At 42.4% G+C, this 26,298-nt stretch overlaps 1 protein-coding gene across 1 annotated transcript in view; it reads left to right on the top strand.

Moving 5' to 3' along the window:
- UBL3 (ubiquitin like 3) overlaps positions 1 to 26,298 on the top strand; it is a 127,279-nt gene that overhangs the window by 49,313 nt on the left and 51,668 nt on the right. Inside the window, exon 2 of the mRNA XM_071597028.1 lies at positions 20,298 to 20,406. Coding sequence (XP_071453129.1) covers positions 20,298 to 20,406 — 109 coding nt within the window. The remainder of the gene's footprint in view (positions 1 to 20,297; positions 20,407 to 26,298) is intronic.

Here is a 26,298-nt window from a genome sequence, read left to right on the forward strand (position 1 = left end):
CGAGATTGGGCATTCGTTATGCTTCGTTGCTGGTTATACACTGCTTCGTGGTAGTTGTTCCATTATGACTAGTATGTCGATCAAAGCGTATTTTTGATGGACATGTCAAGCTCTGTAACATTTCTAAGCCCCGAATAACGCGGCACTAACACTCCCACATTCCAATAAGGCAATGCTTAACACCACATACTTCCTGTGCCCATTCATTCCGTCCAATTGGCTTTATCTTCCCTCCTCCTGTCTCGTCTGCCCAACGTTCAGACCAGCATTCCATTGTCACGCAATATATCCTCCATCTTTTCCTGCCTCCATTCTTTTCCTGCCTTCATCGATTTTCTTTTAGCCAACTTCTCTCTCCTCTACTTCCATCCCTGGAACTTGTTCGTTTGCTTTCCTTTCTGTCCAGCGTACCTTTTCCATTTCTCTCCTCTTTTTTCTATCCTCTGTTTTATTACGGATGAAACTCGTATCGTCGACCGAATTCGCGAGTCGTATAAAACTAAACTCTGTATCAATGTTTTCTGTTATCTTAGCTGTACGAACTTACTTCGAAGTCCATTTTACCAACTCTCTCCTTTATAAAAGTTAAATGTGTATTCTTGATTTTCTTCAATTTTCTATAGTGGTAGTAATACTTTTTATGTAGAGTGTTTCCTATGACTTTACTAATCTCATTAATATTTCCGTCAATCTCTTTTTTCACATTTTACCTCCTTTCTCGCACATGATTTTCTAATTCTGTCCTTGCACAGTGAAATTTTCAGCCCTAGCATAATTTTAATTTTTTGCTCCCATTTTTTTAACTTCGGGCGATGAACTTGCATGATAGGTAATCCCGCTTTCTAACTGTAATGAGAGTCCCCCAGGAAGTCGTAGGTATCACAATAGATACGTTGCCAAAGTCGGAGTAGATGCTGATTGTGAGTGGTGACTAAACGCGACCGCCAATGCCTTCTCTTACGAAACTATGAGGTACATTTACGAACTAACTCGTGAATTTTTTATTCAGGCTCATCGGTTGTTATTTTCTAGCTGCCACCTTTCTCTCCGTCGAGCTACCAAGGCGCATTCTTACAAAACTACACATATTTATACTGTGATAATAACTAAAGAGTTACATTATTCAGTATCACCTTCCGGCAAAATTGCAATAAGATTGATATTGATCCTTAAATGCCGATTTCTTTGTAGCGACTGAGGCATAGATCCTTTTATTTGACTCCATGGTTGCCTTTTATTACCCTAAGCATAAAGCGTTAGTTAGCTACTAATGCAAAAAGTTCTTGTTTTTCGTTATGGTAAAAAACTACTTCCGATTTATGTTGATCCCGTCAATGTGTAAAAGGTTTACATAATGCATATCTTAGCACCTTCATTGCATGAATATGCTTCGTATCATATTCAGCGGTGACTATATTCTAGTAGTATTGTAGTTATTATTACGGGGAATGTTTTAACTACATGGGTGATAAGTGTATTCTCCGTAGAAAATATCCTGTGTACTAGGGATCGTCGGTGTTATTTGCAGGCTTCTTCTTGCGATGTGTGTCCAAACATTGTTCCCGTGGCTGTTGCTTCATTTTCAGCCGTCGTTTTTGCTTTTATCTCGCTTGTATGGGCGGTGTAAACACGAGGCGACAGAATTATTGCAGGCAGTGGGGAACGAGAGTAAGAGGAGGGTTTCCAGGTGAAAATAAATGTAAATGAAAATACCCCTGACCTAGCTTTGGCCGGACAAATATATGCCTCGGGAACTTTTTTATCCGCTCTAGGAAAATATAATGAGCTCCTAAAAATTACTTATCCTTGCTTCATACATCTCTGACTCGCGCTTACCGTGGCTTGGCTCGTCGCCCTAATGGCATTCGAACAAGGCAGCCAATGTTTTCAGTACCACGAAGGCGTCGCCCTTATTACGGATGCATAAGTTTGCCGTCGTGTTGGCGTTATTGTCTGGCATTGTATGATCTATCCCTGAGCCCGGGGGTGAATGGTTCCGTGGGTCACGCTCCGAATAATCCCTTTTATCATGTGATTGTTCCTTAACCATGATTCGTTGTTCGTGATACTCAATACTGCCCGTCACTCACGTAGTTTTCATAAGACTGGCCGTTGATGGAGTGACTTACTCAATTGTTATCATTAAAAGGCCGTTTCTTTCATCAAGAGACGAAGGAATGCGGGAGAGTGCATTGATGTCGTGCGGTGGTGTTCTTTTTGCGTCTCGAGACGAACAAAAATCCGACATTCAGGGGATGTAAGGGGTAATAAGACACGTGAGCATTTCTGAAGGAAGTTGCCTCCTTTCGGGACCTATAGTTGTTTAGGAATCGCTGAGGGGTTTTGCGAGATGCCCTCATTTACCTGAAATAAACGTGAGTAGTGGTTTATGATCTGCGGTGTTTTGTGAATCACCCGCAATGGAGATCACCATTTTTGTTTATTCGCTGAATTAGAACACAAGAGCGCGGCTCTATATCAAGTTAAATTAAAAAGGCGATAAAAGTTGCCATGGCTATATATTTACATGTATCTCTTCTGCAAGTTTAGCCAGAATGATCGTCCTTTATATGATTAAGATTTGGCATCGGAAAATTTTCATGCTATTTTTAATCCTGGCGGCATTGAGGTATCACTACGATGTAAAATGTTGAGTTAGTGTATTTGCGATCGAAATCCGTCATTCGACGGATGAGATTCATGTAATTTTCAGCACAATTCCGCCCTTGCACCTTTTCACCAAAAGGGGAACTTTTTTGTCATTCGTAGTGTGAATGCTTTGTTTTCTAGAGTGCACTTCACCCATTAGTAAAAATATATATTTTTTCCACTCGGTGTTGTTTTCCATCGCGGCGTTTAGAGTAGCGGTACCGTCTTCTCTGCACGCGGAAATGGAGGGCATTTCCACGTTTTCGGTTGAGAATAGAAGCCTGCGAGATCACCCTGAAATTCAAAAAGGGGCTGAGAAATGGATGAATTTTTTTATATATATATATGTACACACACACATTCATATATGTGGTTTAACCCATCCATATTTATCTTGCGAAATAATTTAATGTCGACATTCAGAGAAAACAAGTAAACAGCAAACAAAACGAGTAAACAGGATTTGTTTCTGGTGGTTGGCCTTCACTGAAAGCTGAGTCGTAAAATCTACATCTACACAATTGTCTGCAAGGGCGTGTGGCGTGAGTGTTGGGTGAGACGCCAAAGAAATTGTAGAAATATTCACTGTTACATGAATATATGTTTGCACGTACATAAGCAAACGTACACTCACACAAATACCTGCCTATTTACGTCATGTAATATATATATATATATATATATATATATATATATATATATATATATATATATATATATATATATATATATATATATATATATATATATATATATAAGGTATCAGAATGTGCTCCCATGGATCCTATTTTCTTGCTGCGTGTTCCAAAGATTCAAAAAATCAAGGCATTCTAGTAAAATAAATGTCGGTTGTTGAGCGTTAAATTAAGAGGGCAAAAACTAGAGGAAATGGAGCAGTTTGCCAATCTTAGCAATGTTTTAGACCCCGATGTTCAAAATAGTGGGGGATGTTAGAAGAAGAATGCCGTGAGCAAAAGAGCTTTCACAAGGAGAGAGTCGATGACAGGGACGTCGAGTAAGAATTTTAATAAAAGATAAGTGAAAACCATGGAGCGTGATTTTTCTTCAGCGCAGAAACATGGCCATCGAAGCAAGATGTCGGTCGTAGATTGAAGGCTTTTGAAATTGTTTGTGGAGGTGGATGGAAAAGGCGAAATGGACAGAAAAGAAAACAAACGAGGAATTACTAGGCATTGTGGGGGAGGAGAGAGGGGTTTATTGGGAGTAATGCAAAGGAGGTAAGGAAGGTGGACGCGGATCATTTTAATTGTGGAGGTAATTTTGAAGACTGTGATAAAACAGATGACGTTAGGCCAGCAATGTAGGAGAGGAAAAGGATGGACAAGCTGCACAGAATGAGGAGAGTTAGAAGGCAGGCGGAGTTGAAGAACAGTTCAATGGAATGTGGTGTCTGGGTTTCGTGATGGACGAAGCTAATAAATAGCGGTGCTCAGTCTCCGTTCATCCAAAACCTATCTTAAACGTATACTACCGATAATTATGATGTGGAACAATATCCTAAACTTGGCAAGACATTCAGGGATAATGGAAGATGCCCGGGGACCCGAGGGCAGGGGATTACTCGGCTGGAAGGGCCCTTCACGCCTGCCAACCTCACTGGCGGGTCACCCCAAGGGAGGGTGGCGAGTGCGGTTGGTGGAGGAGGTGGAAATAGAGGGGAACCGAGTCGGCGAATCCTTTCGCGACACATGACCCCGTGAGAGCAGTAGGGCACCAGATGGAATGGGGTGAACGAGTCTCCAGCAATGAAAGAATATCTGCCACTCGTCAACAGGGAGATGACTACTTGTCCCCACTTTTTTCTCGCCACGTTCCAATGTAGGCGGCCGTCGCGAAAAACTCCCGCGCATCCTGTTGAATCTCATCGGGCTCCTCTGATATGCTCGCCCACCTCCGTCCTGCACCGACTCCCAGAACCCCGGGAGTACCAGCGTTGTTGGGACGGGGAAATTTCCACGTCCGGCCTCGGAGGGTTTTAAGTCGGAGTGGAGAGAGGAAATGGATGCATCGGATGCATTATTTCGAAGTTTTGCTTCGGAAAATCACTGTCTGTGTGACAGGAACAAGTTTTTTTTCATTTTTGGGCGCATCTTCGGTCGAGAACGCGCTGCTTCCTCAAACATCTCGGCCTCTGCACCGAATTACGAAAACTCCCCGTTTCTCCGGAGACTTTGGTGTCGGACGAGAAAAAATATAGCTAGGGAATGGATGCGGTGGGTCATGTGTTCCCACGAGAAATCATGAAGTCTCGGCACATGTGAAAGGAAGCATTTTTTGTGACTAGGTGCATTATCGACCGACATCATGAAAGTTTCATTGTTCTGTTTTTCGAAAATCTGATGCTTTTCTTGCTTTACATATCTGTAAATAACGGCATGTATGTCCGACTACATGGAATAACACTGAACGAGTTATGTGAACACCGCTCTTTATAGACGCCGCATGAAATTGTAAGTTCAAAAAGAATTCAACGCTAGAAATTAAGAAAGAATGATCAGTACTGATGCATGCTGTTATGAATATAGCGTGAAGAACAAAGATAAGTATTGTTTCAATGCGGCCATGCGCTTTAATTTAGCAACATCATTTTTCTTTTGGAAATACTGTTGTGGTGTAGAAATGCAAAGTTTTTGCCAACGTTTTGGCTCGTATTTCTGGTTTTCACTTAAAAAATGGCGGTTTTTTGCTTTAACACAATGAATAAATTTTTAGTAGGCTTCCGAGTCTAGACATTTTTTACAAAATGTTACTCGGACCACGTTAGTGAATATATGCTTACATACATCAAGAAAAATTCACGCCCTTGTGTTATGTATAGCTTGGCTAGTCAGTATAGAGCATAAAACGATCATTATTTGACGGGAACGGAATAATACGTAACACGCAAGAGGAGGCAAGTTATGAATTTCTCAGTTCAAATTCGATTTTTTTCTTTTCCCCCCGGTCTAAACGCGAGAGGATATCTACGTATCTCTCATTAAACCTACGGTAATGTTTTCCATTGTAAGAAATTTTCCTTCGTACTTAAACCATATGGTACCCCTGGAAATTGTGATTTGAACCGAAGTCCAGCGATATTTTAAGTCATACAGCCTTAGAGGCGGTATGACATCGTATTGGTTCGAGCATTCGGCCGCTAACTTAAGATCCCAGGTTCAAATACAGATGGTTTATGGACACTCCCGGTTAAACATTGCCTGTGGGAAAGTTTCTGGTAAACCAAAAGCGATGCTGTGAAGGGAAATTATTTGTCAGAATGTGAATTTCACTCGTTTTGTACCCATTCTCCCCTATCGAGCCGACCTTCGAATTGAAGTTAGTGGTTTGGATTTGGCTGTTGCCCTGATATAACTTCGCGGATTTTTTACCAATCCGACGCCACGGTTTTTGCCTTTGTTTTAATACTCTCCTACCATGTACAATCTCGGGTTTTTTAACTTAGGTAGATTTGATTTGATTTTGGCGAAAGCCATCGTGTCACTTATCGCGGGACGAATAGCTGTTACTCGAATATTTACCACCCACATTTATTTAAAATGTTAATTTCATGATTGTTGTGCCTTTCTCCGACATCGCATAATGATGTGATTCATTTTTAGAGATCTTATCGATGGCTCAAAAGAAAGGTGAAATGAGAAACTAAGAAAATAAGACAAAATACTATGTATCTACCTGCTTAAGTATTTGAGCTCGTGTTGAGTCCCAGAAGGTATTTTTAGAATTTATTAATTTATGAAGTCTAGGGAGGGGTGTGAACAAGTAAGGTTTATACCCTTAAAGGGTATAAACCTTACTCGCCGACTAATAATATTTCTCGGAGTTTTGCTATCACACTTCGAGCTAATACGTCATCAGGCGTAATGGGATTTTTGGACGCTTAGGATACGTCATTATGCGATTTTGCGCCGTGTGAGAATCACGTTATCTACCATCTGCGGTTTTCTCTCGCTCTGCCGTGTGACTGATAATGAGGTTTGCCCCATGGTCGGTACGTTTAACGTACGTATATTTTGGGAACGATTTATTTCGTAGGGAGTATACAATTTTTATTTTGACATGTATTTTTTTAAACGGGATGCAAGTCCGGAAATGAAATATATTCGCGTTTTCCTTCGAGAAGTGGAAGTGTTCAGAAGTTGCTTACGCTTTTTATGTATTTCAGCATAAACAGGAAATAAATCGGATTGAGCGTTTACTATTATGCTGTGTATTCCTATGTATTTTTTTATAGTTCTCTTGACGCTCGTGCAGAAGTTCGGTTGATTTTGACATTTGTACAACTACATTATTTACTCTCTAACTCTTACGGCTTGGCCACAAAGAACTATAGTTAAACCCGAAGAAAAGATATCAATTCGCATAAAAATCATCCGGTGACCAGAAATAAGTCATTAACTCCTGATCAAGCGATGAGGCATTTGGCTGACTTTGTTGGATTGGCAATATTTTTTTTAATACTTCAGATCCTTATATTGAATAATTTATTGGACTTTAAATAGAGCTGCGTAAACCATGAAGTTGGTACTACGAAATCAATATCTAAGTTTTATTTTTAACGGCAACTTTTTAGTGCTTTTCTACTTCTTAACATTTCTATCATGTTTTAAATATGACTGTAATACCTTCCACCCAACAAATATGCCTTCGTAGATTGTCCCAGAAAAATAGATGCCACCCAGAAAAAGGAGTTCGTCTCCTTATCCTGATTGTGTGTGAGTAGGGCTTACTACGAGGTGAGCTCTACCCATTCCTAACAAATCAATATACTCTAGTATTAACTCATCGTCGCTTGGACCGACAGGTTAAGCGTGATTGCGGTCTTGCTCATTCGTAATATTGCGGAGGAATAACTATTTCGCTATCACTTGACTTTTTATCAATATTTTGGCCTTTAATTATGGAAAATAATTTAATTCCTCTGAGAGTCCCCAATAAAGATTCTTAATACTGCCACGTTTGCACGATTTAGATGTTAAGTATTGGAAGAAAGTCTGAGGTCCTTTCATGCATTTTTCTGATTTCGGTAGGGATTTTGGAAGGTAGCTTGTAAAAAATAGTTATTGCAGCGTTCGATAAACTTTCTAAGGCCTGATTTACTCAGCCCTGGCCCTAATTTGCTATGCTTTTGCTTTAATTTACTCAGATTCGTCCTTAATTTCAGTGTACAAAAGACGTGTTCATCCGTGCGTTTGCTTTGTTCCACTGATGTATAATCCGAAATGCATAGTATGAAAAGCACTGCGGCTACCCAGTCTTGCGAGTTTCCCGGTGCGGAATTGCTGGCTGTACTATATATCTTGCCCTTCCGGGCTAACGGCGTGCCATGGTCGAGTCCACAACTGCTTAGGAGACGTGTTAGGGCAGAGAGAGGGATGGGGGGCGGAGTTTGTGTTAAGTGTGCCCCGACCGAGTTGAATCAATTGAATGGGCTAACGAAGATCTCCCCGGCCTCCGCCCTACCCGAGGCGGGCGGAGTCCCGCTCCCGGGCCACATGCACTCGGGCCACCCGCGCAGAATTGCCTCCTTCCGGAGGTGTCTAACGGGGTCCCCGCGGCATTCCCTCCGCAACTCCACCCCATTATGTCCCGCGTAAACATTAACGTTTCCACGTGGATGGGAAGCAGTTTCCAGCACAGTGTCTGAGGCGGGCGATAGAGCCCCCGGTGCCCTCGCCGCTCGTGTTGTGGGCCGTCGCAGTCAATCCCGAGGCCTAGACCCCCCCTCCCCCATTTCCAACGGCCACGCGTCTGTTCTCGTCGGAAATTACGTACTCGAACTCCGCTCGCCATCTTCATTCTTGCGTGTGCAGCCCCGTTTTGTGGTGAAGATGGGATTAATTTGTCGAACAAGTCATTCATTTTCACGGAATGATAGCATTATACTTTTGATTTATTCAACTGTTTATTTTCAGTCAGAGAGCCCGCTTGCCTGTGGTAGACAGGAAAAATATGGAAACCCCAGGAAGTGAGTTAATTAGAAATTCCTGGATTGTTTCTTGTGTGGAAAATACAGGGAATGCTGAGCGGGTACTGAAAAAAAATTTACGGACGTTCCCAGCTTGTTGCTGTGAGTTTGTGGTAATACTATATGAGACTAAAATTAACTGCTATCGTGGAAATCTTATAATTAAGGCAATTTTTAACTTTTATTATATCTTCTTGCCGTTTCATTTTATGTTCGTTTTGCTGATGACACCCGAGTGGTCATTTTCTTATCTACATGGAGTGTGCACTTTTGTCCTTGGGTTCCTATGTGGATAAAAATAATTTTATTTCTAGAAATTTTTTGTATTTTCCGCTTACTAATTCATGCCAGCACAACCTTCACATCTTACCCTCTCGGAGTATCAAATTGAAAAAAGGCTAATTTTAAGTTATTTATGGAGATTTATTTACTTACAATAATATCTCTTAAGCGTCCTTTTCCGTTCACACTTCTTTCAAATACGACAGCGAGTATTGTTTCGCTCATGCTCTTCTGTTCCTGAGACTTGAATTATTATTATTAGGTAATCTACCAGTTAAGGTAGGTTTTTGGATGGGCACAGCTACCAAATAAATATTTTTTGACTCCCCACTAAATCCATCATCCTACTCTAAATCAGGTCCCTCTTCATCTCTGAGTACTTTCTTCCTCCCTTCATCCCGTCCAACATCCCTATCCTGTTCCTTCCCTTTCCTCGTTTGCCCAATATTCTCCTCTCAATTACATTCTTCAACATCCCACTGCCGGTCAATACCCCCTTCATCAACTTTTCCTGCCTCCATAGGATTGCTCCCAACAAACCCCTCTCTTCGCCCACCATACCAAGTACTTCCTCATTTGTTTTCTTCTCTGTCCATTTCACCTTCTCCATTCTACTCCACACCCACATCTCAAAGCCTCCAGTCTAGGTCTATCCTCCTTCTTCAACGAACACGTTTCCGCGCCGTACATCGCTACGCTCCATATCAAAGTTTTTACGAGTCCTTTCTTAATATCCTTACTCATCCGTCCCTCTCATCAACTCCCTCCTCCTTGTAAAAGCCTCTTTGCTTAGCGCAATTCTTCTCCCGTTATGTAAACGACATATATTTTGTCTTAATAATCTTTATTGGAACACTAGTCGATCATCGATGTCTTAATTTTGTATTTCTAAATCTCTTGGTTCTTTTACACTGTCGTGAACTTTGGTGAAGCACGTGAGCATAATTTCATCGTTATCGTTCGCGGTTCTTGATATCTCACGTTCTACGAGATTCTAGCCGAGGTTCTGACGCCACGTCCGCCCGATAAGTTCTCCGAGGATAGTCTAGGGAATATTGAGACACAGGCCGAGTGTCGAGAGGAGTTCTCTCCCTTATTTAAGTTTCGGCGGGAGTTGGGCGGGGAGCGGGAGGGCTTTTTCTCCCTGTACGCCGTTGCTGCCCCAGATGACCTCGGGTAATCGTATATCTTCCTTCCTAATAACGAGGAAGTTTGTTCTCCCCGATCCCCAGCGCTGTCCTCGGCTGTGTTACGTTTAATTCCCCTTCAGCTGCTGCTTCCAGTGCGTTCCTTGGGGCCGGGGGATAAGAGGCACCAAGTCCGAAGCGTGTCTACTTCACTTCCATCGGAGGCATGCTGCCCGTTCGTTGTTCCATGAAATTTTCAATTTACGGAATTACGGTCGGTGGTGAGCGGAATCGGAATTCGATCTCGTGGAATGGGCTGCCCTAGTTTGTTGTTAAGAGGCGATTACAAACATTTGACTGCTATTGGAGACCACTAGGAAGGTGTACTTGGGTGAAGTCCACTCCGTCACGAGTTGACCTATCGATTTTGTTGGGGTTCGATCGTTGAAATAGACGTCGTCCCAGTCGCAATGCGAGTGAAGTTTCGCATTCGCCCGACTCTTCATTCTGTTGTTTCCATCAAATCGTTGGAATCTTGCCAGTGAATGACGTGAACAGTGTTGCTCTTCATGTTTGTCCGGAAAATGAAGGACATCATCAATTTACTTGTTATTGATTATTTAAATTCTATTATGTGTAATGATGCGAGTGCTGTAAACGGAAATCTGAGTGCTACCTTCAATACCGTGCCCTTTCTCCTGCCACACACTCGGGTACTAAAATAAAAAAATAAATACCGTAGACCAGGCAATAAAGATTTAGCACTTTTGGTACGGGACACCTGAGTTTTCTGGCGTCTCCGAACCAATTATTGTGGTCCCAAATCGTATTTGTAGATTCGAAAACCAATGCAAAATAAGAGGGACAGACACCGTAGCCAAAAGTGCAAGAATTCGTTTTACCCTCGCACGATGTGCCCCACCACATCAAAATTGAGCCCAAGCACCAAAATATGTTTACCAAAAGACAAAAATTGAATTGAGTTAGTCAATTATTGCATGGAATTTATGTGTAGGAATGTTGGTACGTATGGGGTACCAAACCCCGCACCATACCTTTGCAGGATTTTTTTGGGTACATGTGCTATGGAAATGTATAATTGTTCATTTTTTTAGTACTACGGCCACCTTTCGCAAAAGTAACGGGCTATCAATCTCTACGCTGGCGGGGTAGATAAGTATTTTGAGATAAATAAGACGTTTGTGTAATGGTTAAGCTTTGATTTATGGAATTAAGTGCAGAAATTCTACCATTTCCCTCGGTGTAAATCTCTTCAGCCCTCATGGAATTCACTCTCCTTTCATTTATTTTTAAAGGCTAAATAAATGTTTTGATGTGCTTCCTGAGTTGCGGTGGATCGAATGTTTTCTTATGAACATTTTATTCCACCCAACCGTGAAACAAAACAGCTCGACGCTACGAAATTAACGTGGCAAGTCTGTACGCCATGGAAAATCATCAAGGGCTCTTGAAGCGTTTTGTTTCATTTTTTCGTTTTCCCAATCCGCTCTAATCTTATTCATTAGAGTGAAATATCTCTGTCTGTGTGCACTTGTCATGAGATCCGTATCACCCCTTCTCCCCCTCTTCCTTTTGTGATTAACCTTTTCGCCGTTTCATTAAATCCTTTGCAACGGAAAAAGAAACTTTTTGGGCTCTTTCGTCACGGTTTCTTTGCCTTGGAATGGACTCAAAAGACGTACGCCGAGGACGCCAAGTCTTTTGATGACTGGTTTTCAAAGCAAAGCACGGAATGTTTTGCTCACGGAGATAATCCGTATCTTCTCGCCGAAATAAGTGCGATGAGTTTATGGTTACGTGTTCCGTTGGTTAAGGTTCGTGCCGGCTTCCATGAAAATCTTGGGACGGTTCGACGGTTGAGTAAGCAAGTTGAGGGAAGTTGAAGGAAATGGAAGATCAAATGAATCAAGGACTCAGTAATGTAGGGAAGAATCTTATGATTCCACATTGCCTAACACTACTGGTACCCTAGGATCAGTGAGAAAAATAAAAATCATTATGAGCGGATTACTTTCGTAAAAACACTTCTATCTACGTTCATACAATGTAGATAACCCTGGAAACCGACGCTAGGGCGTGTGGCGGGGGTTGTTATGGCCCCAGCCATGCATGCAGGAATATTGGAAAATTCATGCACTCGAATAGATGTCAGCACATGCTTAACTCCAATGAATGCTAGGCCATTTCATTTAAATTTCATAATTAAGTTAGTTCTTTCGGGCTATTGGGGTTTGCTTTTTCTTATGATTGCGTTACGTGTGATGGGTAGAGCGAGTGCTTTAATCTGTCTGTGACGTTGCCTATTTTTCGTATTTCATCCCAGTGGTCGAATCTACTTATATAATGTGGTGCCAAAATAATAGACTTGGTGTCTCAAGAAAACTCAGGTGTCCTGTATGTTTCCAAAGTCTTAAAGGCTTGCCCTGCTCTCTTCGTGAGTCAAGAGGATTCCAGCCGAACTCCTCCAGCGTACCCGAGACACTTACTCGCTTCTTGAAGCAATTTTTCGCGAGATAGTAGATTTTATCTGATTCTTATCTAAATCTTTAATTTAAATTTCCTTCCATCTGGATCTCAGAAACTTGCCATGTATTCTAAACGTGGCGTAACTAGAGCGAATTGATAAATCTCTCTTACTTTTTCATCGCATTTTCCTAAAACCGTCATAGGAATCCTTGATTTTGTAAGGCTGGTACGAAAGCTAGACGAGTACCTTATTGTTATAAAGATTCTCGTTTAAAGTGCAAAAAATGGTATCAATCCTTCACCAAGAATTAGCTTGATGAAATGTTTGCTTGTCCGTAGTTAGGTAATTAAGGCTTTACGAGCATGTGTTCATTGGAGAAAAAATGCTCACAATCACATCCACTATCACCTCCCATAACATTTCACCTTTCTGTGGAAACAACCTGGATGACAGTGAGAAATGAGAATGTGAAATAGGTAAATTAATGCTTGCCCTTGTATATCGTGCACTACTCATGAAGTAAATACCAATCTCTCTTGCTTATTTTTTATGGAAACCGATCGAAAACTATTTTTAACGCCAACTATAGCTTCTGAAGTCCTCAGTAAAGTAAGTTAACTATCACCTCGTTAATAAAAAATTGTGTATAGATAATTTCAAAAAAATGTTTCTTTCTTCGAAATTAAGTCTCTACTAATACGAGTTATAAAATTTTTCATAATATTGTGACATCTATATGTGTACGTACATGCGTTGCATGTATATTAAAAGTATATTCAATGTATTGTTTATTGAAAATATCAATGCGTTTACATAAATCGTATGTTTCGTTATTGGCTCATCCCTAAATCTCTGGAATCAGCCGAGGGCTTGGCAAAAGCAATAGACCTTAGCTAGCCTACACGCGGAGAACACGTAATGTCCCCCCTGGCTATCTTCCACCAGTACACGATTGTACCCGTACCCAAGATGTCGTCGGTATCCGGCGGTACAGCCCATGTTCGGTGCCATGGGCGCTGTCGCTGTTAACAGCACATCGCGACGCCGGTGCACCGACGGACTTGACATTTAGGTCAAGTCTTCGATTTTCAAAGGTTATCTCTAACCTTCAGAATTGGTAGATACACTTTTATGCTTACGCTGTGCCCTCGTTGGCTGGAGGTCTTTTGTGTAAATGCCGCCCTATTCTTTATTATTTTTCGCTTTCGCACAATCTGTGGCTTCCCTAAAAAGAGCAATTTTTCCTCGAAACATTTTTGAACCGTTCGTATGGTAATGGAGTCATGACTGGGCCCTCCGACAAGTCATTTAAATGAAAACAGAATTTATTAAAATTCTTCCAGTTGACCCTTGGATCGGGTATTCGATTCTTATTACAGAATGGTGTAATTGCATTCTTTAAAATATTCCTGAAGATCTCAGTGTAGGCATCTTCTGGAAGTTTGGAAGCACTTAATACCTCTTCGAAAATGGCGCATGAATGCGGCTGAGATTCTCCCGTTTATTTCGGTAAAGATTGAGAAACTGTCATTCTGCAATAAGTCCTTAAATTTACGAAGAACAAACGAGTCGTTTTAATATTGACTTTAATTTACTGAGTAAACCACAGTAATCGTCCCGAAGGTAGGTGTCATAGGTGAGGGTGGTTTTAACCTTATACTAAATCCTACGGCGTGAGAAATTCACGTATCTGGGAGGTAGGGGGGGTCTGTGCCGCCTGCAGTTTCAGAAACAACACCCACATTATGTTCTGGACATCCCCTCTCTCCAAGGGTCAGGCGTGCCCAGATTCACCGGGATTCGGCCCCTGGTCCGTCAGTGTGTAAACGAACGTGTTCTGAAATTCAGGCTACCACGCCGTCCACATGCCCAATGACTTTTGATTTTCAAGCGTAATTTCACATGTGGTGATCTGGGTAACTGACGCAACGACAGAAAGCTTCCTCTCTCACTCCCCTCCCCCACGCCACAGATGATTTACAGCCTATGACCACGAAAGTAAAATTTTTCAATTTACGAGTGATTTCCTGAAAGTAAATTACGTTCTGAAATAAAATATGAGCCTAGCGGCTGGACAAAGTTTTATTATATATATTTGATGTATATAATGAAACGCGCTAGGCCGAAAGGTAACTTACTTTCTTGATAGCCCTTGTGTTTTATCGTCTCATCACCTTTTTGACCCCAATATTGAAGTTCCGTCCGCGCCACTGACCCAGGATGCAGGGCTCTATTACGAACGGATGTACGGCTACGATAAAATTAACAATGTAATGGAAAATGCGTTGATGATCCACATTCAATAAGCACAACTCGGGGAAGAGAGGGAAAGCGCGGAAATATCTTCGTAATTGGAGGACCCTCCGGTCGGAAGACTGATTATCGCTGTTTTTGACGCCCGAGAGAAAGGTGGAGTCCCCCTTTCCAGGTATCGAAACGAGGGTTGGGGAGTTTAGCTTTGTGGTTTCATCGAAGCAGGGGAGTCTGGCGGGGTCAGGAGTGCGAGATGGATGGGGAAGGATGCGGGAAAGAAGCGAGGCGCCCTCTCTCCGGGGGTCGGCGCGGAGGAGTGGGATGAGGGTGAAGGGTTTGGGGAATCGACCGGTCGTTTTTTTCTTTAAAGGAGAGGACCACCCCTCTTCCTCCTGCCTTCTAAGTGCTCATCATTAAACTCGCTCTTGCATTATTTATCAGCCCCTCTTCCCCCCCGCCCCCCGCTCAGGTGGGTCCATTCACGAAGCTTCCGCGTCCGTCGTCTTCCGTGCTGCCCCCCCTCCCGCCCCTAACTCCTGCGCCCCCGCCCCGCTTCGCGTGGGAGCACTGATATCGGAGAGACGCCGGTGGTTTGTGCTCAAGGTAAGGTGTTGTCGATAGAGTGGGTTTATTTATTTTTTGTCTGAAGCCTCCATTACTCACGGAGGATTGTGGTGCAGGCTCGAATTAACATCTTCACCAACACATTACTCTTCAAGGGCGTTTGGCAGGTGGTGTTAGGGTCCCAGCCATAAATGCATGCATAGGCCCTTTAACATAAATGTGAATGTATATTTGCACATATGCATAAACACACAAATCTGCCTATCCGTATCGTGCGATAATGGGTGTGTTAGAATAAAGTTTTCTGTTTTGATTTTTTAATAAAAATTATAGGAGTTCTTGCTTTTTATTTTGTTGAAGGTTATGAGAATATGTCGTGCGAGGGAAGAACGGGTACTTGGAACATTCAGTGACGGTGTCCCGAGTAAACTCGACAAGTAAATACATTGGTCTTTGCCTACGAGTTTGATGGTGTGGCAGCTGATTCCTGTAGGGAATTGCAAGAATCTGATGAGCTCGCTGGCAATGAGTGGTCCGAGCGTCGGGTCTAGACGAGCAAAGCTATCCCACTCCCTCTGCCGATCATTTAACGAAGACATCTGATGGAAAATGATGATTGACTTCTGCTTGTGATTATTTGGAAATTGAATCAGTTGTCTCCCGTAATGATTCTTTTGACAACGAAAGGAGAATATGTGACGTGGACGCTGGGTGAAACTTACTTGGCCAAAATCGATATTTCAGGAAGAATTATTGTGATTCTTCATTTGGAAGTTTTGCCTTGAAAAGTTGAGAAAGTTCATATCTCGATGGGTTTTAGTCTCTTCGTACCCATCGAATTTTATTTTGCCTTATTAAGAAGGCTCTTTAATTGCCAACTACCAATTTCCTTTATTGCGCTTGCTATCATTATTTCGAAGAGTTGGCTGAAGCCAGGTGTGCTATTCTCTTTCAATGTTGTTCATTCAAAGTATCGAAAATTTGATATAACTGAAAAATAAATGAATTTTGGAACATAATTAAAATGCTGAGAATTAGATCGGAGAGAAATTCATTACGGAGGCGGTTATTTTATCCAAAAATGGAAGCTCATTTCCTATTTATAATGTGATAGTTTTATTGTGAGCAGGGACTGTGGTTTTATTTTTATTTTATGGAATTTCGATACGTAGACAACTTCCGACTCTTGAAGGAGGTGCACGTTTTTCAAAACTTGTTTTTCATGGTTCGTTTCGACTTCATCGGTCGTCCCAAGCAATGTAAACAGCGATGCTCAGTGGAATAATTTTCAAATTGATGAAGACCTGTAGTCATCGGAGTGCGTACCGAATGCTCAGGGTCAAACTGCGAGCGGATGTCCGTAAACTTCGCCTCGTTGATTGATTCCCTTCGGTGGCACCACGATCCGGACCGAACGAAACATCATTTCGAGACGAGACATTTATTTCCCCTCGGCATTCATCGTGAGCGCTCATCTTTCCCGGAAGATTTCCCCTTTGATCACCCTCACAACATGTGTATCTTCGCGTTTCGCCAATTCCACCCCCCACCCCCACATCCTTTTTCGCTATCCTCATTCCACTCCCACCTCCTCGCTCCTCCGCGGAGGGGAGCCGCCTCGCGTTTCAGCCTTTCTTTGCCGCTGCCGCTTTCCTCGGAGAGCCCCGGATCGCGTTCCGCCTCAGCGATCTGGATATTCGCTCGTCAGTTTCCAATTTCAGGGTTAGCGCCGCCTCTCTCCCACCCCCTCTTCGGCACCCCTTTGACGGCGAGTCATGTGTGCGTTATTAGCCATCGCGAATCGTTGAAGAGTGTCCCACCCACCTCCTCCTCGCGCTTAAACTTTCTCGACGACTTTGGGAGCGTCCATTAATTGCACGATACTTTTCGGAGTGATATTTTTATTCAACCCTCCCCCTCCTTTTCATCCTGTGATGTTTCGGGACGTGTTCTCTCAACTCCCCTCACCGATAATGACGCCAATTTAACCTCTTCTTGATTAATTAAACTATTGAGCTCGGGCACTTAATAGGGCTGTGTTATTCTGCCGTATATGCATATTTCTATGGTCGTTCGGTATTGTAGTATGAGCTCGAAACACATATCAAATTCACTTTTCTAATTGAGTTCAAGTTTGGGTTTTACGAAATTTCATTTTTAATATTAATGCTCGGTGTAAAAGATATCGATGTACTGAGGATGAAGCGAGAGTATCGGGATCATTGTGACTTCAGAAATGTTCAAATCTTCTCGACATATCCCACAAAAGGACGATTTTTGTCAACGCCATCTGTATCATCATTCGAAGTATATCTGAAATCCCCACCAAAATACTTACTTCAACCTGAAGTTCAGTGTATGATTGTTTTAATACGACTCCTAGTTAGTGTTAATTTCTACGGCTTGTGAAATTTATCCTCTGTGGTCACGGTGGCCAGTTTCTTTTCCTGTGCACCAATTGTTTATCAATTCTACTGCTTTGAAGGTTGTTGCCCGGGAGTCGGTTGCCGAACGTGTAGCAGCCCTCTGGGTTGTCACACGTAGGTGCATTCACGGGATATTTGCCCACTTGCAGCATTGCGGCGGCTCGACTCGCAGCCCTCCCCTTCGACCTGCGATGCGACCTCACCGGCCAGCATCGCAGGTCGCAGATAGTACCAACGCACACTCCCCGCACGCGAGACGTTCTTAGATTTTTGGGATCTTTCTCACTCGGTTGCGCATGATTTCCCGTCTCAACATCCACGGGATTCGGTTGGAATACGACACCTACGACTCCTATTCTGGCGGCGCGCGGTGGCCGTCGGGCGAATCCGTTGAAGGCTCAATGTCTCCATCTTCGGAATATGCGGCGCTTCCCGTCTCCCTGCGTCGGGGCATCAAGGCCCGGAGCCGCCATTTTTATGCTCCTACTCAAACGGCTTTCATGAAGCCGTTTCGCAAGCTCACTGTTGCACTAAACCTCTCTTAACGAGCTCCCTCTCTCTCCTAGCACACATCCTCTTGATTGGATGGCTCACCCTGACCCGGCTTCCCTTTTCCACGTTAAAATAATCTGTGCCAAAGAAATGAATCGCGCCAACGGCAATGAAAAATGGTATCTTTCGTTATTGACTATCACTTGCTTCAACTAAAGAAAAATCTTAATTTATGTCTTGTCTTAATGTTTTTTGGCAATGGGTGATTCCATAAAGATGAAGCCCGGATGAGCGTATTTTTATTTATTTTATCAGGATGTGTAAAAATTTACAATGGCGACGCATCTAACACTACCGTCCCAGTACTTTAAGAGATAATCTGAAAGCCGTTGGTAACGTGAGCTCACGATCATCGTAGACATTTGTTCTGTTCGACGGGACCGCCAATAATTTTGGCAGGGAACTGTTAAATAGCATCCTTCAACGAACACATGTGAATGATCTGAAACGTTCTCGGCGTGATGATGATAATGAGAATATTCGTTTTCAAAAAGTTTTAATTTTCAAATTAATACCCTTTAATATTGATAAATTTTATCCTGCTGTGTGCCAATGTCATTATCCAATCCCTGGAGTGTTCTTCCGGAAGTGCTGCCGAGTAGTCCTGTACAGCCGAAATGGCTTCTTGATTGGACGGAAAACGTTGAGCAGCGAGGAACCTTATGAGTTTTTGGAAGAGGTGGAAGTCCATGGGAGCCATATCCGGGGAATAGGGTGGGTGCCCCAGTAATTCATGGTGCAATACCCTCGATTTTCCCATCGCAAAGACACTTCCGTGGGCAGATTCATTGTCCTGACGGAAAACGAGGTTTTTCCTCCGCAAGCCGGGTATGCTTTCGCGTAGAACTTTGGCGTTCAGTTTCATTATAAGGTTAGAATAGTGCTCCCCAGTTATTGTTTGAACTTTTTCAAGATAGTCAATCGACCGAATTTATTTCGCAACCCAAAAAAACCGACGCCCTGACCTTCATCGCCTATGTCGCCGTCGCATATTAAATCTCTGATATTAATTATTTTATCTAGCCCTTTTTTAATAGTTGTCTTTACTAACCGCTCCTCTCGAATGTTCAGAAAAGTAAATTGCATATGCCGGAGGCGTCAGCCGTTGTTGATATGATCTCCATCTTTTCAAATAACATTTCTGCTGATTTTAATTTGGTGTAACAAGTTCAAATCACAAATTCAAGCAACAAATTGAGTAGCTTCAGGCGTGATGTGGTGGAAGTCGAACATAATGAATAACTGATCGTAGCACTTTTCCACTTGATAAAAATATTTTTATTTACCATAAATAAAATATTTTTATCAAGTGGAAAAGTGCTACGATCAGTTATTCATTTCAAGCAACGTTGAAAATTTGATATTACATGCCCGGTATGGAGTCATGTTACACCCCCCTGTTACACTTCGTATAGGTGACTTAGAGAGTACTCACTGGTTGGATGGATGGAACCCAGCGTAATCTTGCTCCCCCCATTCCGACCATTAATCCCCATGACTGTGGAATTTCCGTTGGAAAATGGGTAAGGAGGGTATTAAGAAGGGCCTCCACGTCACTGATGGGATTTAGAGAATGAAAAGAGGATGGATGGAGAATCGAATTTCAGTTGCCGGAGTATTACAATTTAACAAATCAATCATCCAAATGGTCAGTCCATTGCATGTGGGTCATGTTTCCTCTCCAGCGCATCCTCGTTTCTAAACTCACAAAAGGGAGGAATGACTTCGTGCGTGCGTGTGTGTGCGCGCGCGCGCGTGTTTGTTCGTATTTAGACTAGAAAATCGTTTCACCGGAGCTCATTTCGTTTCCTCACAGTAAAAAAAGCATCCCGATGGAGGAGTGGGCTCGGGATGAAGAGTTAACGTGGGGAAGAGGAGGATGAAGTGGAGTTCATAATATCTTTCTTTCATTCGGCGTCTTCAAAGTGGTCGCTCCGCTTAACGTGCCTCGTTTTCTTTGTCATTCACAGATTAACCTGCGGCTGATTCTTGTCAGTGGGAAGACGAAAGAGTTCCTCTTCAGCTCTAGTGACTCAGCGGGGGACATAGCCCAGCATGTGTTCGACAGCTGGCCCGAAGGTAAGTTCCAGGGGTGTTTCCCCGCGCTCTCTCACTCTCTCTCCTTCCCTCCCTCAATCCTTTCCGTCCTTTGAAGCTCTTTCTTTTCCAGCCTCTCGGCGCTACTGTCTTTCTTTTTTTCAGAGGGGACCCTGCTCCCGTTCACGGTTTCCCCCTCCTCACCCGAAGTCTAATCGGCGCATCTCAAGGGCACAGAACGGTTCTCGGGGAAGCCCTTCCAAATTTATCAACGTCTCAGCCTAAGGGCGGATCTCAAGAAAGTTGAAATGGGGGCCTGGGTGCTGAATAATGGGAACTTAAATACAGGACTGAGGAATATTTTAAGGCAAACATGAGTGAATAATTCTCAAAATGTTGATCATTTGATAGGTATGAGTACCTAACCGTCCAAATTGTAATGAAAATCCTAGCTTTTGAAGCAGTATCATTGCAGTCCGCCGCCGGTTCAAGTCGAAGCTATGCGATACTCCAGTATCGAGTGTCGATATAAACTAAATGTCGAGGTGGCGACGGTTCATCGATATGGCGATAATTTTCAAGTGTGCTAAATCATGTCGGCAATATCGAGTCAGACCAATCAGATCACATATCGAATATACTTGTTCTTAATAATATTGAATATATTATCATTTGTTCGGTATTTTCCATTCACGATGTGTCGATTTATAAGTCGGCCAGTCGATCAGTTGTAAATGAAAAAATATCGACACAATGTTCGTATACGTGGGTCTTCAATGATTACATAGGAGAAAATAGAAAACATTATTTTGGGTAGATTTTTTTTATATTTCAACAATCTCCATTTAGCTCGATGAACTTTTCCCATCGTTTCTCCATCTTTTTTAAGCCGTGTGCAAAGGATATCGGAAGGTCCTCAAAATAGACATGTGTTGGCGATGACCTCTTCGTTCAACGTGAATCGCTCCCCGCCGAGCCATTTTTTAAATTTTGGAATTAAAAAAAGTCACTTGGAATCAAATTTGGTGAATATGGTAGATGTTGTGATTATTCGAAATTTAATTCCATATTTTTTGCCAACGAAATTGCGCGGGTTTTTTGTATCCTTGCATTGTCTTCGTGAAGAATAATTTTCTTCTTTGCCGAACGAGGAGTCTTTTTCTTGAATTCTTCGCTCAAAAATTGCAATAATTACGTATTGTATTTTCCATTTATCATTTGTCCTTTTTGCAAGTAATCGATATAGATGATTCCGCGTGCATCCCAAAAAACTGTGGCCATCACCCTGTCGACAGATTCCACCGTCTTCGTCTTCTTCGGAGCCGGGCGCCTTTGAAAGTCCACTGTTTCCACTGTCCCTATGTCTGTTAAGTGTAGTCGTTAATCCAATATTCGTCCACAGTTATGTATCGACGTAGAAACTCATCAGGATCGTGGCGGAAAAGTGCCAAAGAAGAACCCGAAGCGACCACACGATTGCGTTCATTCTCCACTAAGAGCAAACGTTGCACCTATCTTGCCGAGAATTTTTTCACCCCCATTTTTTCGTGGATAATAGAAAACATTGTACCTTCTGATATGCCTGTGGGTTCCACCATTTCGCGAACTTCAGTTCTTCGATCATTTAAAACCACATCGTGGATTTCGTCTAATATTTCGTAGGAAGTCACATTCACTGGGTGTCACAAATGATGTTCATAATTAGTGGATGTTCGGTCACGTTTCAACTCATGCACCCATTGTAAACAGTCGCGAACACAGGAGCAGGTGTGTCAAGAACTTCAGCTAACTCGGCTGTGACTTTTTCGTTGTTAAGCTTTTTAAAGATTTTAATCAGCGCACCAAATTCATTTTTTTTATTTTTCTGGATACATAAAGGCTTGTTGCTTTACTCGACTATGATAATGAAACCGCGGGATAGATATAACTGAAACTTAAGCAGCACGGTAGTGATATATGAGACAAACTAAAAACAAATCGTTTCCGATTCTAAGAGCGCTAGGTGTTGGATGTTCTAAGGAAATATTAAGTGACCCAGGTATTGTGACGTCTCCCAGCGGCGCATGTTTGTTGAATCATAAAATACCCCTGGTGGGGCGATCTGATTTCGCAGTTAGTACCCTGCCCACCCGTACCCGGTTATGAACACACTCCTGTCTGCGTCTTCGGGAGTCAAATTGTTGTGAATCCAGTTTTTTCAAAGGGGGTCCTCCTGTCCTAATGTTTTTATTTCGTGTGGCTATTCAGAAAGTACTTATGCATAGTCTGAATCGATGTAGAACTGTTGAACCAAAACTTCACGAGCCCGCGGGAAACATTCTCGGAAATTTGGGGCATATGAACAGGGAAAATCTTGGAATTACCACGGAATTTAATTCGGCAGAAGGACATGCATGTGCCATTTTGAAGCGCGGAAGCTTTCATTCTGCGGAATATTTGTCTTTCATACCATGCCTACGTACGTCTTATTAGCTGAGAGTGTTTTAGAAATGAGAAGTACACGTATGTACGCCGTAACCTACCCCAATTCTGAGTGAGAGAGAAAATAATGTTACCGCAGGAAGTGGAATGCGGAATGAAGTGGCTTTGCGGAATTTGCCTCGGGTGACTTAATTTCCATCCAGGAAATCAAGCGTGATTTATTTATGTATTTGTCGTCCGCCATCCGGGGGGGTGAATTAACGCAAAATTACTGAGGCGCCGTGGCGTAAAATTTTGATGGGAATAGGTAACTGTGACACCGTTTTGGCTGTACCGCATAACCACATGTTTCTCCGTCGAGCAAGGAGTTTTCAGGGATTGGATCGCTTTTCAGTACAGCGCAGTGGGTCGAATAAGCAGTTCATATGGTGCTCCTGCTGGCGGAATATTGTTTTGTGTTGAGTACAATTTTCATCGATGTCAAAGTTAGTCCAAATAGAGTCACGTTCGTCGATTTGCATGCTTTGTGGGTGTCATCGTGTTGTTTGATGTCTAGATGTCCTTCGCTGTGACTTTTAATGATACTTATTAAGATAGCTTTGTCAGTTTCAAGTGTGTTTACGGATCGTTGTTCTTTACTGCCTATTTAAATGGCGCAGTGTTGCAGTTCATATTGATCGCACGTTAAAATCTCATCTACGCCCTTTAAAATGAGATATTTACTGTTTCTAATTAAACTTTTGATAGCTAATACGGCTCAAAAATATGTTTATATAACTATTGTAATCGTATTTGTAGTCTATGGGAGGAAAACTTTAATAATGGTAGGAATTATGTCCTTTGTACTCAGAGATGAATAGGGACCTGATGTGGAGTAGGTTGCTGGATTGTGTTTTGTTAGGAGTCACAAATTATTTATTAGGCAGTTGTGTCCATCCAAAAACCTACCTTAACCGGTAGATTACCTTATTATAATAATAATAATATATGCATATTATATTATATATATATATATATGCATATATCATATTTTGAGAGATGGAAAGGGGAAATATAGATATTTTAGGTCTATGCGAGGTGAGATGGAAAGATAGCGGGGATTACTGGAGTGATAAGTATAGAATAATATACAGCGGTGGGGACGAGAGCCAACGAGGGGTCGCCATAGTACTAAATGAAGAGGTAGGAAGAAGCGTAGTCAACATAGAGCAGGTAACGGATAGAATACTACTAGTGGAGATAAAAGCAGAACCGACGAACTTAGTTATTATCCAGGTATACATGCCACCGAGCAACCATAAGGAAGAAGAGGTCGATAGGATATACGATCAGTTAGAGGACATGATTGCATGTGTTCCTGCAGGGAAACATTTGATAGTGATGGGGGATTGGAATGCGACAGTAGGCGAAGGAAGAGATGGTGATGAGGTGGGGGACTACGGTTTAGGCACGAGGAATGACCGCGGGGAGAAAGCAGTTGAGTTCTGCAGGAGACAGGGGTTAGTTATCACCAACACTTGGTTCAGACACCACAAAAGACGCAGGTATACATGGAAAATGCCAGGTGACTCGGGAAGATATCAGCTAGATTATATCCTGGTTAGACACAGGTTTAGGAACAGTGTGATAAATTCCCACAGCTTCCCGGGAGCGGATGCGGACTCAGACCACAATTTAGTTGTTATGAAATGTAGCGTACGTTTTAAAAAGATAAGGCAGGGGCGGCGAGTTAGAAAATGGAATGTAGAAGCATTAAATGGGTTGAAAAGAAAGGAATACAAACAGGCGGTAGAGAAAATCATGGAGGACGGTAAAGAGCTAAGTACTATTGAAGAAAAATGGGAATGTATCAAAAAAGGGTTGTCTAAAGCGGCAAAAGACACTATTGGAACCGTTAACGCTAAAAGGACTCCTAAACCATGGATCACGGATGAGATGATTACAAAAATGGATGAGCGGCGAAAATGGAAGAATATAAATACAGAATTAGGCAAAATGAAGTACAAAGAATTGAACAATAAATTGAGGCGGGCAACAAATAAAGCAAAGGAAGCATGGTGGAAGACGCAGTGCGAGAATATGGAAAGTCTGCAGAGGAAGGGGGAAATCGGTGCGCTTTACAGCATAGTTAAATCTTTATCGGGAAGTAAGAAAGGGAGATCAACGATAGCAGTTAGAGATAAGGCCGGTAAGGTAATAGTTGACGCAGGAAAGATCCAAGAGAGATGGAAGGAATATGTAGAAGACCTGTATAGTAAAGAGCTTAGACCAACAAAGTTAGACATTGAAAAGGAACATGACGTAGAAGAAGATAGCTTAGGTCCAGGCATACTAGACAATGAGATAGAAAGGGCATTAAGGGAGATGAAACTAAATAAGGCCGTGGGGGTAGATAACATTCCCGTGGAACTTTTGAAATGCTTGGGAAAATGTGGGAGGAAGAGGCTATATGGGCTGATCCGTAGTATTTATGAGGAGGGAATCTGGCCGGAAGACTTTGTGAGATCAGTTTTAGTTCCTATTCCGAAAAAGGTAAAGGCCACGTCATGTGAGGACTATAGGACAATTAGTTTGATATCCCACGCAGCTAAGGTTGTTCTCAGGATCATAAACAAAAGGATAGAGAGTAGGGCAAATGATTACTTAGGGGATGATCAGTTTGGGTTTAGGAAGGGGAGAGGTACGCGTGATGCCATTGCAGTAATGAGATTATTAATCGAGAGGAATATAGAACACAACCAGGAGGTATTTGCCTGTTTCGTATATTTCGAAAAAGCGTTTGATAGAGTAAATTGGGAAAAACTAATGAGTATATTGCAGAAAATAGGAATAGATTGGAGGGAAAGGAGGCTAATCCGGAACCTGTACATGTCTCAGACTGCTCAGGTGAGGGTGGGAAACGGGGAGTCAGGATGGGCAGTGTTAGGAAGGGGTGTAAGGCAGGGTTGCCCATTATCACCGTTGCTGTTCAACCTGTACGCAGAAGAAATGATCAAAGAGGCATGGGAAGAACTCGAGGTAGGAATGAAAGTGGGCGGGGAATTCGTAAAATCAGTTAGGTTTGCTGATGACCAAGCTTTAGTTTGTCAGTCAGCCAAGGGGCTGCAAGCATTGCTTAGTGATTTGGAAATTCAGTGCGACAGGTATGGGATGAGAATCAATATTAATAAAACAAAGGTTATGCGATTTTCTAGAAAGAAAAAGGCCAAGCTTAACATTAAAATAGGAGGGCAAAAGCTAGAGCAGGTAGAACAGTTTACGTATCTCGGTAGTGTTTTGGACCAACACGGTCAAAGTAGTAGGGACGTAAGGAGAAGAATTGCGCTAGGCAAAGAGGCTTTCACAAGGAGGAGGGAGTTGATAACAGGGACTTTGAGTAAGGATGTTAAGAAAAGACTCGTAAAAACTTTGATATGGAGCGTAGCTATGTACGGAGCGGAAACGTGGTCATTGAAGCAGGAGGATAGACGTAGATTGGAGGCTTTTGAAATGTGGGTGTGGAGAAGAATGGAG

The sequence above is a fragment of the Hetaerina americana genome, unplaced genomic scaffold (assembly GCF_022747635.1).
Source record: "Hetaerina americana unplaced genomic scaffold, ioHetAmer1.1.p SCAF_8, whole genome shotgun sequence".
In the NCBI taxonomy this organism is placed as follows: Eukaryota; Metazoa; Arthropoda; class Insecta; order Odonata; family Calopterygidae; genus Hetaerina; species Hetaerina americana.